The 15,995-nt window shown below is 37.2% G+C and overlaps 1 protein-coding gene across 1 annotated transcript in view; it reads left to right on the plus strand.

Moving 5' to 3' along the window:
• The window catches only part of LOC138694896 (cytochrome P450 4C1-like), a 34,212-nt gene extending 24,099 nt beyond the window's left edge, over positions 1-10,113 (plus strand). Inside the window, exons 5-12 of the mRNA XM_069819070.1 lie at positions 829-1,014; positions 2,514-2,583; positions 3,500-3,702; positions 6,160-6,269; positions 6,354-6,422; positions 7,877-8,045; positions 8,127-8,306; positions 9,874-10,113. Of these exons, the coding sequence (XP_069675171.1) occupies positions 829-1,014; positions 2,514-2,583; positions 3,500-3,702; positions 6,160-6,269; positions 6,354-6,422; positions 7,877-8,045; positions 8,127-8,306; positions 9,874-10,043 (1,157 nt within the window). The 3' untranslated portion in view covers positions 10,044-10,113. The remainder of the gene's footprint in view (positions 1-828; positions 1,015-2,513; positions 2,584-3,499; positions 3,703-6,159; positions 6,270-6,353; positions 6,423-7,876; positions 8,046-8,126; positions 8,307-9,873) is intronic.
• Positions 10,114-15,995: the final 5,882 nt, after the last annotated feature.

The following is a 15,995-nucleotide window of genomic DNA, read 5'->3' on the forward strand; positions in this document are numbered from 1 at the left end:
TCGGGTAGTATCGGAAATCGGGTAATATCGGACAGTGCGTTTCTTTCATCTACCACCATATGGTAGTACCTGAATGGCATGGTTACGTTTCTCTATGCGACATCACAGGAACGTAACCATGTCAATCAGGTACTATCATCGTGTGGTAGATGAAAGAAACTCACTGTCCAATATTACCCGCTGTCCGATACTACCCGACTCTCCCCTATGCCTTAAGAAAAACCACAGTCTCATCATTATTAAGACAGAATACAAATAGCACGTCGAATTTTTAACGGCAACAATGTTATTCGTGAAAACAATGCAATTTTGCTGAGGAAAACAATTCTGTTAACATTCTGTCATCCATAGCCAATTAGAATTAAACACGATCGTATGCGTTCATTTTATTTTGGTGTGGCGTAAATGAATACACTTATTGAATACTGTGATTCGTATCCACGTGCGTGACAACGTCTTCTGACATCTGACCAATGTTCATAGCTATGTCAGCTAATTTCCTTCCTGCCAGACAATGCATTCTTCACAACTTAACATTCTTGTCGAGGCTTTTATAACGCGTTACAATATTTCTCAAATATTTCGTAGATCAAAGACCAATAGAAAGTGCTACAGGATAGTTATACTTTGAGTCACATAATATTCTTTCTTCTACATAGCTTTTTCGTTACCTCCTGTGCAATCAAATATGATTTATACTAAAAAGTAATGCAAGTATAATATAATTTCCGATGACATCAGTAATGCGATCCCTTGCGAACAGCAATTTTTCAGAAAGACTATTATTCCCTTGAAAATGAACAAAAAACCTTTCATTATGTTCTTCAGGAGAACATTGGCACATCCATAGGAAGCTGCTGACTCCGGCCTTCCACTTCAGGATCCTCGAGCAATTTGTCGAAGTGTTCAACAACAATGCTAACATTTTACTGGAGAATCTGTCAAAACATGTCAACGGCCCTGATTTCGAAATCAGACCATATATCCAACTGTGTGCATTGGATAATATCAGCGGTAAGTATTTGAAATATTTTATATTTAAATAGCGATTGAGCCTAAGTTCACATAAATATTGTTGTGGTATTACATGCATGTAATTATATGCTACTTACTTCCTCCTCTCAAACATTCTGAGAAGAAAACTGTTAATTAGCTCATGCCATAAGTAATAACCGCGCCTGAAACTGTGCATACAGATCTTGACACCAGATAGACAAATATAAAAAATGAGTCCCTCTTACCAGCTCTTACTGTGGAAAGGATCTCATACATGCAACTCAACAATTCGCATAACATTTCTTTAAGAACGATGATTGCAGTTTGTCTTGTTTAAAAGTGAAAAATTTAAACTTAAGATTAAAGAAATTATTAAGGCAAGTCTTATTACTTACTTGTGTATATAGCTTACAAACTTTTTCAATTGTGTTTCCTTCTTATCATACAAACTCTTGTTCTTGTAATCTGTGCTATTTTATTGCTTATATTTATTGTTCATTTTGTTTTATTCTTCTTTCTGCTTATCTACACTGCGGGTTTGAACTCCCGACTATGAGCGTTGCTCATTCATGGCTAAATTCATTTAATTTATATTTCTGTTTTGTTTTAATATTTGGCATGGTCATTTTTGTTTGATATACTGTGTATAATAGTTTTTGTTTCTATTATATTTAATATGCATTTTTATAGTTCCCTTTTTGTAATGATAAATTCTGTTTGTTTGTTTTGTTTTTGTTGCATTTGTATTCCTTGTAGTATGGGCACGTAATACAGGACTTTCTGAAATTTCTGGCTTACGTGGAGGTAAGTCTGTATGATTATCCACATACGCTCAGACTTACTTTTTTCTATTAAAAGCTTCCTTTGCCATTGGTATTCTCCTTTTCACTTCTTGCCAGCAGCTCATTTTACTGCTTATATTACACCCCAAGTATTTGAAGCTGTCCACTTGCTCTACTGCCTCATTTAGGATTCACAAGTTTACCTTCTTTACTTTTCTTCCTATGACCATGGTCTTCGTCTTGTTCGCATTTATCTTTATTTCGTACTGCTCACAGCTGTCATTTAGCTCCAGGAGCATATCCTTTAGTATCATCTCCTCTTCTGCTAACAACGCCAGTGGTGATATTCAAGAATTTTAACAACCAGTTCTCTCATGTGTACCTATGTTAAACGTATACGGTATATGTCCATGGTCATTCCGAATAATTTAAAAATAGAAATAATTTAACAATTGGTTCGTCGGAACCGGTGCCAACAAGCCGAATATCACCACTGAACAACGCCATAACATCAGCAAATCTTATACAATTTATTCTTCTTTCTCCTACTATCACTCCTCCCATGTTCTGAAAACAGTTTTTCACTAACTACTCCAAGTAGATGTTGAACAGAGTAGGTAATAAAGGTTATCCTTGTCGTACTCCTCCACCTATTTCACTTCCTTCTGGAATTTCTTCTCCTATCCTGACTTTGACACTATGACTTTAAATGTTACGTTAGGATTTGTCTTTCAGAAACGTCTATGGGTGTGACTCTGAATGCCCAGCGAGGAGAAAATACCGAATACGTTAAAGCCGTTCGCAGGTAAGATAGACGGTAACTACCGTATTATTAAAACAATATACCCCTTCTCCAGTGTTGTCATGATAATTTTTTTCTTGGCCATAGGCCCCACCCCTTTTTTCCCTAGAAATATATTTTACTCTCCTTCCTTTATTTCTCCGACTGTCACTTAATGATTTTTTTAATATTAAAGAAAAAGTAAAGAAATTGTTTTCCTTTATATTTTAATTGTACAACAAGCTTGATTTAAAGAATACACCATGTAGCACCACCGTAGATGCACACTATTGTCTCGATGAATCTTGGAGTGTGTATTTAGAGTACTCCTTGTTTTTCAACCATTATTTTACTCGTATTTAATTCTGAATTCCAATGCTGCAGAGGTGGACAATTTTTGTTTATGAACATCAAAGAAAATACATTAGGAATAGCAAGAGATGATCTAAGATCTGTATAAATCTCCACGTACAAAACTTAGGCACCCATATGCCGTATGGCTGCATACAGAGAAAATTTTCTTTTCCCCATACGATTAATTAAAAAAATTGTAGGTTCCCATACGATGTATGGCCCCGTATGGCGTCCATGACAACACTGCCCTTCTCTTATCTCGCAATTAGAGTCGAGATTAATATGAAATTCAATATCTGTCAAGACGACAGTTTGTTAGTTACCATATCGTTTGAGATAATAGTGAACGTAATATACAATAATTATACAATTGTGAGATGCAGAAAAGAACTTAACATAGCTTGGTTTTTGGAAGACCGGGCCCGGGTTGGACTCCTACACATATGCGCAAACTGGCTCATTGTACTCTCTATATAGGGGTAAAGGGGATAAGTGCCGTCCTTTGCGTTTGTGACTCTGAATGGCTTACATGCTATTATGTGTTTCATTCTTCATATACCATTCATGTTGTTTCTTGTCTCTGCAGCATGGGCAATATATTTATTCAAAGAATAGCAAAGCCGTGGATACATCTTGACTTCATTTTCTCGCTTACATCTAGAGGAAAAGAACAAAAGAGGTGTCTCTCTATACTACATGGACTTAGCAAATCTGTCGTAAAGGCCAGGAAGGAACAAATGCAAAAATCGAAATTCCAAACTTCAGAAGAGTCTGCTGAAGACCAGTGCGGTAAGTAGCTGATTTTATGTCATTCACAACTTTTAATTCTATATCCACACAGATCATAGATTACTGGACTCCAATCCCTGATTATGACTGATAATAAATACAAATTCTACAACTAAAGGGTATAACCAAAATGTATAAGAGCAATAACAATACATAGGTCATTCGAAAATTAGTAGCACCAATGCTAGTATTCAACTGCCATAGCGGTGACCAATGTAAACTGATAGTATGAGATGGAGTCGTGGCCGAAATGAATATTTATAATCTACATGCAATGATTGTACTAAGACTGTTATGTGCAATGCAACGCCCTGATGCCAACAAAATGTAGATAAGAGCAGGATCCACTCAAAAGTAAGTTGATTGTTATGCTTATGAATGCATAATAATCACTCATTCTGTTCTAATTGGAATGCATATGAATGATGCATATTGCAATCATTTTTTGGACGCCAGGAAGGCCGAATTCTCTTGAATACCCATCCTATTGTGCTTCACCATTATTCTCGATGTCACGTGGTTGCCCAAGTGGTTAATTTACTTAACAAGTGGGACCGCACAATTCTAGAGCATCCTCCGTATTCTCCAGATATGAGTTTCTCTGCAACTACGATTTACTCCCTAAGATGAAAAGCCACTGAGAGGAGTAAGCTTTAGAAATAGACAGGCCAATGTTAACAATATTGTAAAGCGATCAATAAGACATTTAGAGCAAAGTGACGCTATGGCATCCATCTCCTTCCAGAGGTGTGGCGAAGGGTACGTGAAGCTGGAGGAGGTTATTTTTCAGAATTAGGGGATAGTCGGGTAGTATCGGACATCGGGTAATATCGGACAGTGAGTTTCTTTCATCTACCACACGATGATAGTACCTGATTGACATGGTTACGTTTCTGTGATGTCTCATAAAGAAACGTAACCATGTCATTCAGGTACTACCATATGGTGGTAGATGAAAAAAACGCACTGTCCGATACTACCCGATGTCCGGTACTGCCCGACTCTCCCCTATAATTATGTCAATTCCGAATAAATAAGTTTGGATTTTAATTAAAGTGTTGGTACCAATTTCGAATGACTCATGTAGATAGAGAAACTGCGGAGTATCATGTTATCCCAACATTCAGAATATCAAATTGTTACGTCTGGCATTCTACCATCTTAAAATATGCAGAAAGACATAATGAGAATGAAGGGAGTCTTACAAAAGAATAGATGGTTCGATGGCTATGTATAGGTCTAAGTGGATGGGTGCATGTACTGGCATTCAAACTGAATGGGAGGTACGTAGACGTCACACGCACGCACACATAAACATGCGGACCGGGACAGACGGACGGATGGTCAGAGAGACTGATAGAAACCAACATCGATTCGTAGTCGGGAAAAGGAAACATATCCTCCCATTGTAGCTAGACATGACGTTTTCTTACCTTATGTTAAGTTTGAAAATAAGATTGGCTATGCCGAATACAGTGTGAGGATGCTAGGTAATTATTAGTAGGCTCCGTATTTTAGCTACCTATAAACTGGAATGAAGTTGTCTGATTCGAAGTATATGCGACGTCACAGCGCTGGTACAGGTACGTTCGTATACAAAATAGTTACGCATCTTCTGCCCTCTTCCTCTAGAAAATCAAAATCGGGACGCAGTCATAATGAGTAGTCTTATCGATCACTGCTCTTGCAAGTCGTATTATTTAAATAACTACATCTTTGTGGCTGATTGAAGGTTCATTACAGAGGTAAAATGCCTTAGGTAAGACGCTCAAGAGTGTAATATTGCAGGACATTATTGGGAATTTTTGAACTAATATTTTCACTGTCAATGTAGACAACATTACATTTATAAATTGTGTAAAATAAACGTAAAAGTTATAAAAACAGTGCACTGAAAGACAATGCAATACCAAAAGGCACAGAAAATGTGTTGGACGTAATATATAAAACCAGTACCATCAAAATTTGAATATTACGTAGATATTAACTCGCCGCTTAGCATATGAAAAAAATATCAGACAACAGGAATATCTTGCTCTATATCATGCACCAATAACGTCATGTGCTATTGAAAGAATTTCTTGCAATATAAAATCATTTCAAGTGACATCCGCACATGTTCAAGTTAAGTAACTTACAAATGCACGTTATTATTCACTGCAAAGATGACGAAAATGAACATCACGGCTCAAGCAAGTGTTTACTAGTACAGCTTCAGAATGTCTGGAGTTGACTGTACTCCACGAACACGCAGCGACGACCTGTTTGTTTATATCCTTATCCGTTGCATTATCTGTGTTCGGCGTATTATATACCCAATGAGTCTTTAACTTCAGTGTTTAGGTAGCTGGAATACGAAGCCTAATTATTAGTGTCCAGTGAAAGATTAATTATCTGAGCAAAAGTCAACATTTCCAATTATTTCCTATGTTTAACCACCCTTTTAAATTTTCTCAGGCATTAAGCGACGGTTGGCATTGCTTGATTTGATGCTTGAAGCTTCAGATGACGGATTCAAACTCACGGACGAAGAGATAAGGGAAGAAGTAGACACATTCATGTTCGAGGTGAGAATCTTAACTTCACACATGTCACAGTTAATAATGTTAACTTCAACATTTTTGAGTGAAATGAATATATTACTTCTTCAGGGCCATGATACAACCACGGCAGCTCTATCGTTCGCACTCTGGAATTTGTCAAAGCACCCAGATATCCAGGTGAGCACAATCAACGAATCTGATTAGAAACATGTTTTCTTGTATTATGGCTACAAAACATGACCTTTAATTCATTCGTTGAGTGATGTGACAAGAAGTTGTTCTCACAGAATATCTGAAGTATTGTCTTTCCACTTAATGGAAATGAACAAAGTAGTGAATACATACGACACAAATTATGATCTCAATGTCTTCACTTTAAAAACTGTTTCGAAAACCACGTTCTGCAGAGGTGTTGAGAACACCATGGTGACGAACCTTCACTTCTCAGCAGTAACAATTCTTATTCAATCGTATGTACTCGTATTTGCAGTTTTAAGCACTTTTATTCCAAAGAATTTAAATGTATTAGCTACAGAATATATAGTTATAAAACATAATTAAAATATGTAATAATAACTGAACCATTTAGCAACAATTACTCAATGAACATAAAGGGATTAAAGAAATTAAATATACTAAAAATTTTAACGTAAAATATAGAAAAGTTTGCAGTTTATGTCAAAAGAGGATTTTGAAACAAATCAATTGCAGCCTAGAATTTGCCCTTTCCGATTTTTATTTCTTTTTGGACTCTGAAGAAACTTCACGAAGCTTGATGGCTTTAGGATGATGGACCTGTAGGGTTATTGTCCGAGAAACAGTTTGAAGATTACGGAACAGAATTTTACAGAGGGTATCTTGCAAGCTCGTGCCTAGTTTGGAAAATGTATAAATGTTCTCGGAAACTACGCAACAAAAGTAGTCTCCTGTATGTTGTTTGAAACAGTAATTTCAACTGTTGTGCAATTTGTAAACGAAAGTATTACAAAAGAGTGAAACCTTAGTTTTTATATCATCAAGTACACCGTGTCCCGATTAGAGAGATCGAGAAATAAATGCTCACCATTTAAAATCAGATGAAGATATTCTTTTGAATTACATCTGACAAGATGCACCTATGGTTTAAAAACAATTGCATGTTCATGCGCATGCGCACTAACGTTTATCGTGGAAACAAGCCTGGCGCCATTCAATAGAACATTCCGTTATTGGATCATTCTCCTTCACCGAGGCGAAATACAAAGGGAATGTGCAGAACTTTTGTTGTTGATCAATTCCCACAGGACTTTTTTCTGGGACTTTATGACGAATGCTGTTTACCAACGTGGTACAGTTGACATTTTGGAAAAACCGAGACAACGCATTATAAATGCAGCTGCGCTAATCACTCCACAAATGTTATGGAACACTTAGCAGAAGATTGAGTACCTTTCGGATGTCTTCAGAGTAGGTAGTTCTAGGCGCACACATACGGTTGCACTGACTATTCTCCGACATTGGGAGAGTTTTTACATCAAGTTGTATAAAATGTTATGTTATAAAACCATTATTTATACTTTACATTAGCACTTATTTCTCGATCTCTCTATGCGGGACACGGTGTATTATAATGACTTTCATTTCTATTACAGGACAAAGTGTTTGCTGAACTGAACGATATTTTTGGAGATTCCGATCGAAATGCGACATCTTATGATCTTCAGAACATGAAATACTTGGAAATGGTGATTAAGGAAACATTACGCCTATACCCGAGTGTTCCATTGTTTGGGCGAGAACTCGCAGACAACATGTCCTTCGGTAGGTGTTCATAGATCTGCTTTGAAATCGTGATGTTTAAAGTCCTGTAACATGTTCAAACGGTACAAGTGTATATTACAGGTGACTACATCGTGCCTGCTGGAGCTACTGTATTGTTTTTACCGTTCATGACGATGCGAAGAGCCGATATTTATCCTGATCCTGATAAATTTGATCCAGATCGTTTCCTGCCAGAGAACTGCGTTGGAAGACATCCGTTCAGCTACATACCTTTCTCTGCTGGCCCCAGAAACTGCATAGGTACGTATTATATATAACATATGAAATTTGAAGTTTTGAGATTAGGTTATAGGCCTATTATCAGCTGCGTCCCAAGATACATTTCTGACGTTTCGGAATTAATAATATCTTCCATGATCACGGTCGAATTGCCTAAGATGTAAAGGATCCGGCATTATGCTGCGTTTATTACGATTTACTCGCCCGTGAAAGAAGATATAGAACTCTATATTCAAGGGATGTGGACACGTTGAAATAAATATATATATATATAATTTTTTTAAGAATAAGAGGTAATTTTATTTGTTCATACAGGCTGAAAAATAATTAAACCGACAAACTGCGTGAGGTTGTATGGGACACCAAAACAAATGGTTTTCTCTAATATCATATTTTCTTCAGGGACTTTATTAAACCGGCAGAGACGTATATGTTTTTCAGTTCATGACTACTCTACAAATTGACATCGTGTGCGTGACTACTTGAACAATTTCCAGGAAAGTGGATTGGCAGAGGCAGTCCTGTACCTTGGCCTCCTCGATCTCCTACTTTTTATTGTGTGGAGACAGATGCGTAATCTTGTTTACGCAACCTCAGTTGAATCTGAAGATGACATGGTGGCCCGGATATTTGTTGCAGCAGGGGAAATAGACGATAATCCTGAATATTTAATTAAGTGAATTAGGCTGTCATATGTGATCAGGCCTACAACTGTAATGGAGCTGCGGAGGGACTTTTCGATCGCACTGTAGAATCCTTAACAGATAACATTTCCCGCGCACAAGAGCCCACTGGTGAGGCTGTCAATACAAAAGTCGTGATTACACCACCGTGTTCAAGTGGAGAAGGCTTTCTGCCAAGACAATGTTGGTTGCTTGAACCTGGATCTTACAAACTCACAATTTTTACACTAAATTTTGTCCAGCTACCTCATGTAATGTTTTTTAATTTATTTTTAATTTAGTAGGTTATTTTACGACGCTTTATCAACATCTAAGATTATTTAGCGTCTGAATGTGATGGTGATAATGCCGGTGAAATGAGTCCGGGGTCCAGCACCGAAAGTTACCCAGCATTTACTCATATTGGATTGAGGGAAAACCCTGAACCAGGTAATTTGCCCCGACCGGGAATCGAACCCGGGCCACCTGGTTTCGCGGCCAGACGCGCTGACCGTTACTCCACAGGTGTGGACCATATGTTGTTCAACGACCATTTTCAGCATTCAAAAACATCCTTATACATAGAAAGTATGACAATAGAAAATCTTGAAAATATGTTAGTTGTGTTCTACAACCAAAAGAAATAAGGTAAACAAAGAAATGACGCCTACATAGTGAACTTTAATATCAAATAAACGAAAACATATACAGTATACCTGCCTGACATATTATAATTAACATTCTATTTTCTTAGAAAGATAGTAAGCCCTAACAATTGATTTTTCATGTATTTACATTTGCCTTGTTTTATTCTGCACATTTAAGACTTTCTGTGCATATAAATGGTGCCCTAGTTATGATGTTACAAACGTCATACTGCATAAACCGTGTAAAATATAAGATTACACTGCATTTGTATCCAACAGGTCAGAAGTTTGCTATGCTGGAGATCAAATGTACGATGTGTCAAGTGCTGAGGAAATTCAAACTCCTGGAAAGCGACTGCAAAGAAGTCCAGTTCTCAATAGATTTTGTAATGAAAACTTTTAAACCACTGAAAATAAAACTAACAAACAGAAGTAGCAGTTCTCATTGAACTGTTCTTGTAATAGAATTAAACTTTCTACATTCTGAATTTTTCCAGTTCATCGTTCAGTGGTGATAAATGTTACGATGACATGGGAAATGCAGTACTCTTTTTTTCTTTTTCTTTCTTTCTTTTTTTTTTTTTTTTTTTTTTTTTTTGAAACTGATCAATTTAACAGTACACAATATTTAGGTCCTATTACTGAAAAACTACGCTAGATACGGGAATGCGGTTTTCAGTAAATGATACTTCAGTTTTATGGATTTACCTTAACATGTGCTCCGTTTGTTGCCCGAAGAACGTGAGACCGGAACTCGATTTCATTATCATGTTTTCGCCAAAATCTCAATTTTTCGACTCCCGAATCGGAAAATCGTACTTGTTGACTTTTCCGGAGGTATGAAAGATTGTCCTATCAGAAAAACGAACTTGCTTAAGGTAGTCACTATGTCGTTCAATTTCTACTAGATTATCCGCAGCAAATGCAGCACTTCGGGGACGGTCGTCTGGCAACAAAACTTGCATTAATTGCTTTTTGCACGCGTGGAACTTCAGCCGTTTATGAAAAGTTTTAACCACAGTACTCTGAGGTACAGATCTCGTATTTCATCTCTGCCTCTGGTCAACGTCGCATTTTCGGCGGGGAGGTGAGGCGAGGGAGGGGAGTTGTAAAGCTTTCCAATGCGCTGACACCTACGCTGTAAGATAAGCCACTTGAAATTTAACGGCCACTAACCGGTAGAGATATAATCCGAGATCTGTCCACGAAGTTCTTTTGAGGGACGAAGAGTCGATTTTATCGGAACAGCGTTCTAAATCTGTGCGAACAGCTTCAACAGTTCATCTCTCACTTCAGGCCGACGACCTCTCTGTTTTCCAACACTGCCAGTATTTTTAAATGTGATAGTCTGCATTTATGGTGGATTTCGTCCGTACTCCTTCCAGAAGTGTTGCTGAACCACAAAAAAACACTGCATAGAAGCCATTAATTAAATTAAACGACACAATGACTATCTTAAGCAAATTTGTTTTTCTGATGAGGCAATCTTTCAATCCTCCGGAAAAGTCAACAGATACAATGTTCGCCTTTGGGGGTCGGAAAAACCTGGCATAAAATCGGTTTTCGATCTGACGTTCTCCGGGCAACAAGCGGAGCACATGTTGAAGTGCATTCATGAAAGCCGCGTCCCTGTATCTAGCGAAGTTTTGCAGTAATAAAGATACGAGAACGAGGGAAAAACTTTAGGTTCACCAGTATTATTGCTTCTTATCATGCACCATTAAATCAGGCGTCGTCAGCACAGAGCACGCTGGGGCTAGCATCTCTTACCCGCTTAAAACGCAGCACACCATAGTCCACTGCGTAGCTGCTAGCGGGTATGCTCTCTATCTCTCCCTGCTGCACGACGGTGTACATGGGACGGCATCGCGTACTCGTTGCACATTTCAGCGAGTGCTGACGACCACTGCACTAAATGTAAGTAAAATAATTTTCTAAATGAAGTATCTGGTTCATTCAAATGAAACGTAAACTGCAATGGCAACACTGTCGATACTGTGGGGGATCGTTGTTCCACTGTACAGGATGAAATTGGCGTACTGTCGTGTTCAGTGGCGCTAACAGAATTTTGTAAAGAGGTGGGGATTATTACTAAAATTGTTTACAACTTACATTATCGGTATTTTAAAGTGTGTATTATTATTATTATTATCATTATCATTATGTTACGGTATATTTTATGCTCCAATAGAACATATTCATAAATATCCTTATAAAATCTTTGAAACGTAATTCTTTCACAGCCATCCAATTTTTAACAAATTTTAACTTGTTTTTAATTTTGAACAATAAAAATTCCTATGTCATTATTATACTTACACAATAAGTATAAACAAAGAATTATTTCTATATGATAGGTTTGACACTTTACTTTATATAACAGAAAATCATTGGAAAAAAATATATTGAAATATAGCCTATGCATATTAAACACAATAATTGAATGGAACTCTCCAAGGATGTTGAATGAAATTGGCATGATGAAAATATTGAAGGAGGGGTAGGAGAACAGTGCCTTTTGTCGATGTAGATTTTCTTACTCTAACAGTAAAAAATTAAATAAGGGAAATCTATTATGGATAAAAAAATACTCCAATTCAAATATGTCTTTTTTTTTAATTGAAGGTGGAGGTTCAAACCAGGTAATCCCCCCCCCCACTTGTGTACGCCTCTGATCGTGTTAGTGCACGTGTCGTTCAGTATCCTTGACGTGTGTGGTAAGAGCAAGAGCACGGAAAGTGAAATAAGGTTGCTCATGGTACATCCAACCACGTGCAACGGGGTGTGATTTAGCAAGAAGCGCACATCTGTCGAAGCATGGAATTGCAATACCTGATTCAGTTCCACACGAAGGGATATCAGTTCCCGTCCAAGATTGTTGTCAGTGATGAAACATAATGTCTATGGTTTGATCTACCAACAAAACGGATGAGCGTCCCAGATAACTCAGACCGAAAAAGCTCATTCAGACGCCAAAAGTGGAAAGTTCTGGCTGGAAGTGTTTGTTGACAAGCAAGGTCTCCTGGCTGAAACCATGTGACGTCATCCATGCTACCCATTACTATGAGTCGCTGCATCCTCTTCGAAAAGCTGTCAGAACCAAGCGTCGAGGAAATTTGTCTCAGAGAGTTCTTTACAACGCTATGCCCATGCTCCGAATGACACAGTTACTACATGCTACAATTCAGATGAGAGACACTTGTACATCTTCCTTACATTTCCGATTTGTCTCCCTGTCATTTCCTTATCTTTGGACCGGTGAAGAGGTGTTTATCTTAATACAGAATGGTCCAAAAGTTGCACTAGTCCTTCGATACTAGCAGCGAAGAAGCTCGGCAGTTACTGCTGAAATACTGTTACACCACTTCTTTCACTTACTGACTGGAGTTGAATCGAGTTCCTTCACTGGTCCAAACACATTTTAATATAGAATAGAATATTTCTATACCTATCTGTCATCTGAGCTTATGGTATGTGTTCAGTGCTTATACGTATATACTTAAACATGTTTTCACAAAGTGTATGCAAGTCTGAGTCTATGTTTCATTTGAAGGAACTATTTGTAGAAGAATGTTTAGTTGTAGGCTTTTTGTAGTTTTATGAACTCGTTATAAAATGATTATATTCAAGTTTATCTCCTCAGTATAATTGAAGACCTCCCCGGAATAATGGTGTAACACCAAATTAACGAAATATGTGACTTAGATGGAAAAAGTAATTTTGAAGCATTTATTGATAACAATAAATGATTGAATCCAATAGCTGAAAAACCTTTTATCCTTGACTACTCAAATGATTCTGCTAGTAAATATAGGCCAAATGAAATGTACCTCTGAAATTAATTTCCTTTCTTTTGAAACGTGTTTTATAAATTTGTTGGTTACACCCTTATTCCGGATAAGTCTTCAATTGTTGGAATTTATTTTGTAAAAACTATTACACTTTTACTACCCCCATACTACTTTTGAGTAATAAAACGATACGGAACGACGCACAGTGGTTCCAAATACAAATCTAGCAGGACAAAATGAATAACTCTCCTCATTTCTGACAGATGTTCATAAAATTTTGTATACAGGTTACAAATGGCATTTTGCATTTGCGTGTAAACTCTGATTACGATTGGATAAAATAAACCACCCTTTTACAGGGGTTGAATTTTAAAGAATTATAATAATTTTACAAAACTGATTTTCGCAGGGATTGGAACGAAATCACAAATGCATTATATACTTTCTATTTGATTTTAATCTGTGAAGGATGTTAAAAATACACAACAGTCGTACATATTGAGTCAAATATCATTTAATTTTTTTAATGAAATAGCCTACATATTAATAAAATTTTAACAAAACCGCTAACTTTGGTTAAATAAACCTACTGAAATATTTACATATATTTGAGAGAGTTGTACCTCTATTAATTTTCAATCATTATCGTCATCATCTTCATCATCATCATCATCATCATCACCACCACCATAGTTATCCTGGAGCAGTCTCATTAGGTCTACATCAGAAGATACACTTTTTATAATCTTTTGGCGTTAGATATGAAGACTGCTTACCATCGGGCCAGAGGAAATTCCATCAAATCGATCGTCGTATCTGCTCTACAAAATTTGCGCGCATGATAAGCTTATTCCCTGAAATTCTTGTAATCTTTATTTCGGACTTCTTGAGGTTCCTCAGATATCATCCCAACAGAAGAACGGCTTCCTTTATCAACTGCGCACCATGAGTAAGTATGTTATGCACACTTTCCCGCATGTAATACCACTTATATTTCTGGATGTATAATTCTACAGTGCCCAAACAGTATTTTTTCAAACTCTCCAATATTAATACTGTACCCACTGGCGATTGTTTTAAGCAGTGGTCGGCAAAGATTACGTCATATAAATTGCAGCCCGCAATACACAGCGAAGGGGAATGTAGGAGAGAAGAATGTCCAGATTGCTTAACGTTGAATGAACAAGTGTTGGCTAAGGGGTTGGAAATCATGCCTTACCTCTCCGCCCTGCTTGTATATTAAGGGGTTAATTCGCGAGTTACGAAATGACGACCACTGATTTTAAAGATGGTTCCAAATCACCGAATCAAGCCTTCATCTACGCCAGTAGTTTCTAATGCCAAACCTAGATCTTCAAAGAATCTCCGCGCGCTAATCCCGTCATTAGTCGTACCAAATTCTGGTTTGGGAAGGTAGACAAGAAGTCCCATTTCTTTACGTAAGCGATCTTGTTTTCTTTTCTTTCATTCATTTTCGTGACCCTTTCTGAGTAAAAACTTAACACTTGCTTTACCATTTCTGCTGCATCAGGCCTGTATGTTGATCTCAAATTCATTTCTGCGACAAGAGCAATCTCATCAACCAAGTGTGTTTCCAGCAAAGGCTTCAGCTTTCTCTTCTGACTTTTCTCAGCACATTCATGAAATGGCTTTTGTGGACGACTTTTGTTTTTTCGTTGCTAGACACAGTCTATTTTTTTTAAGTCATTTCAGCACTTAACCAATCCTTGTATTTCCTTAAGAAAATTGTTTAATACGTAGAGGCAATTAGTCCATTGCTCTGTAAGTTTCATTCAGAATTCAGCACTTTTTTCTGCACTAATTTACGATCATGGTCATCAGAATCTCCTAAACAATTTTAATTAATACATACTCTCTCACACACACACACAAGCTAATCTTCTTAAAAATATTATTTTCTTTTCACGGAATGCCAAGTAGTTCTCTTCTTGGAATTCCGTCCACCATCACTAAAATATAAATAAAAGGAGAAGGTGGTTGAAGTTGGTTATAAAACCTTTATAATTACATATCTAAATGACTAATGTAAATGCTGAACCTGCTCTGACAAAGACCTTTTGTGGCCTTTGCTTTTGCGGGCCAGCTACAGCAAATACAATTTTTAAAATTTTCATAGAACACTTCTCTGTGTATTAATGAGTATTGCAACTAAATAACACAATGTTAAAGTTCGAAAATGCACTAAAAATGTAGGGAAATACCTGTAGTTTTATTCATCGAAACTCGAAGAGGATTGGCAATATATTATATCTTCACACATCGATGTTCCGAAGGTAACTTGCCGGGCGATGCTAACGAGAATAGAATGTCTGTGCTGCACACTTGACTTCTACCTGCTCCTGCGCAGACCACAATAATTTTTATGGAAAACTGAATACGAATCGTAGATATACGACTATTTAGGATTATAGAACTGCAGTATTCATATTGTTTTGAAGCTCAAACTTTTATACCTTTTGTCCAGTAAGATATGAGTTTGGAACCACTGTGCGACGTCTTTCAACCAATCATGGCTACTTATCCTACAATTTTTATCACCTCCCTAGTATTTGTTTTATCACCTCCCTAGCATTTGTTTTATCACCTCCC

The sequence above is a fragment of the Periplaneta americana genome, chromosome 2, assembly GCF_040183065.1.
Source record: "Periplaneta americana isolate PAMFEO1 chromosome 2, P.americana_PAMFEO1_priV1, whole genome shotgun sequence".
In the NCBI taxonomy this organism is placed as follows: domain Eukaryota; kingdom Metazoa; phylum Arthropoda; class Insecta; order Blattodea; family Blattidae; genus Periplaneta; species Periplaneta americana.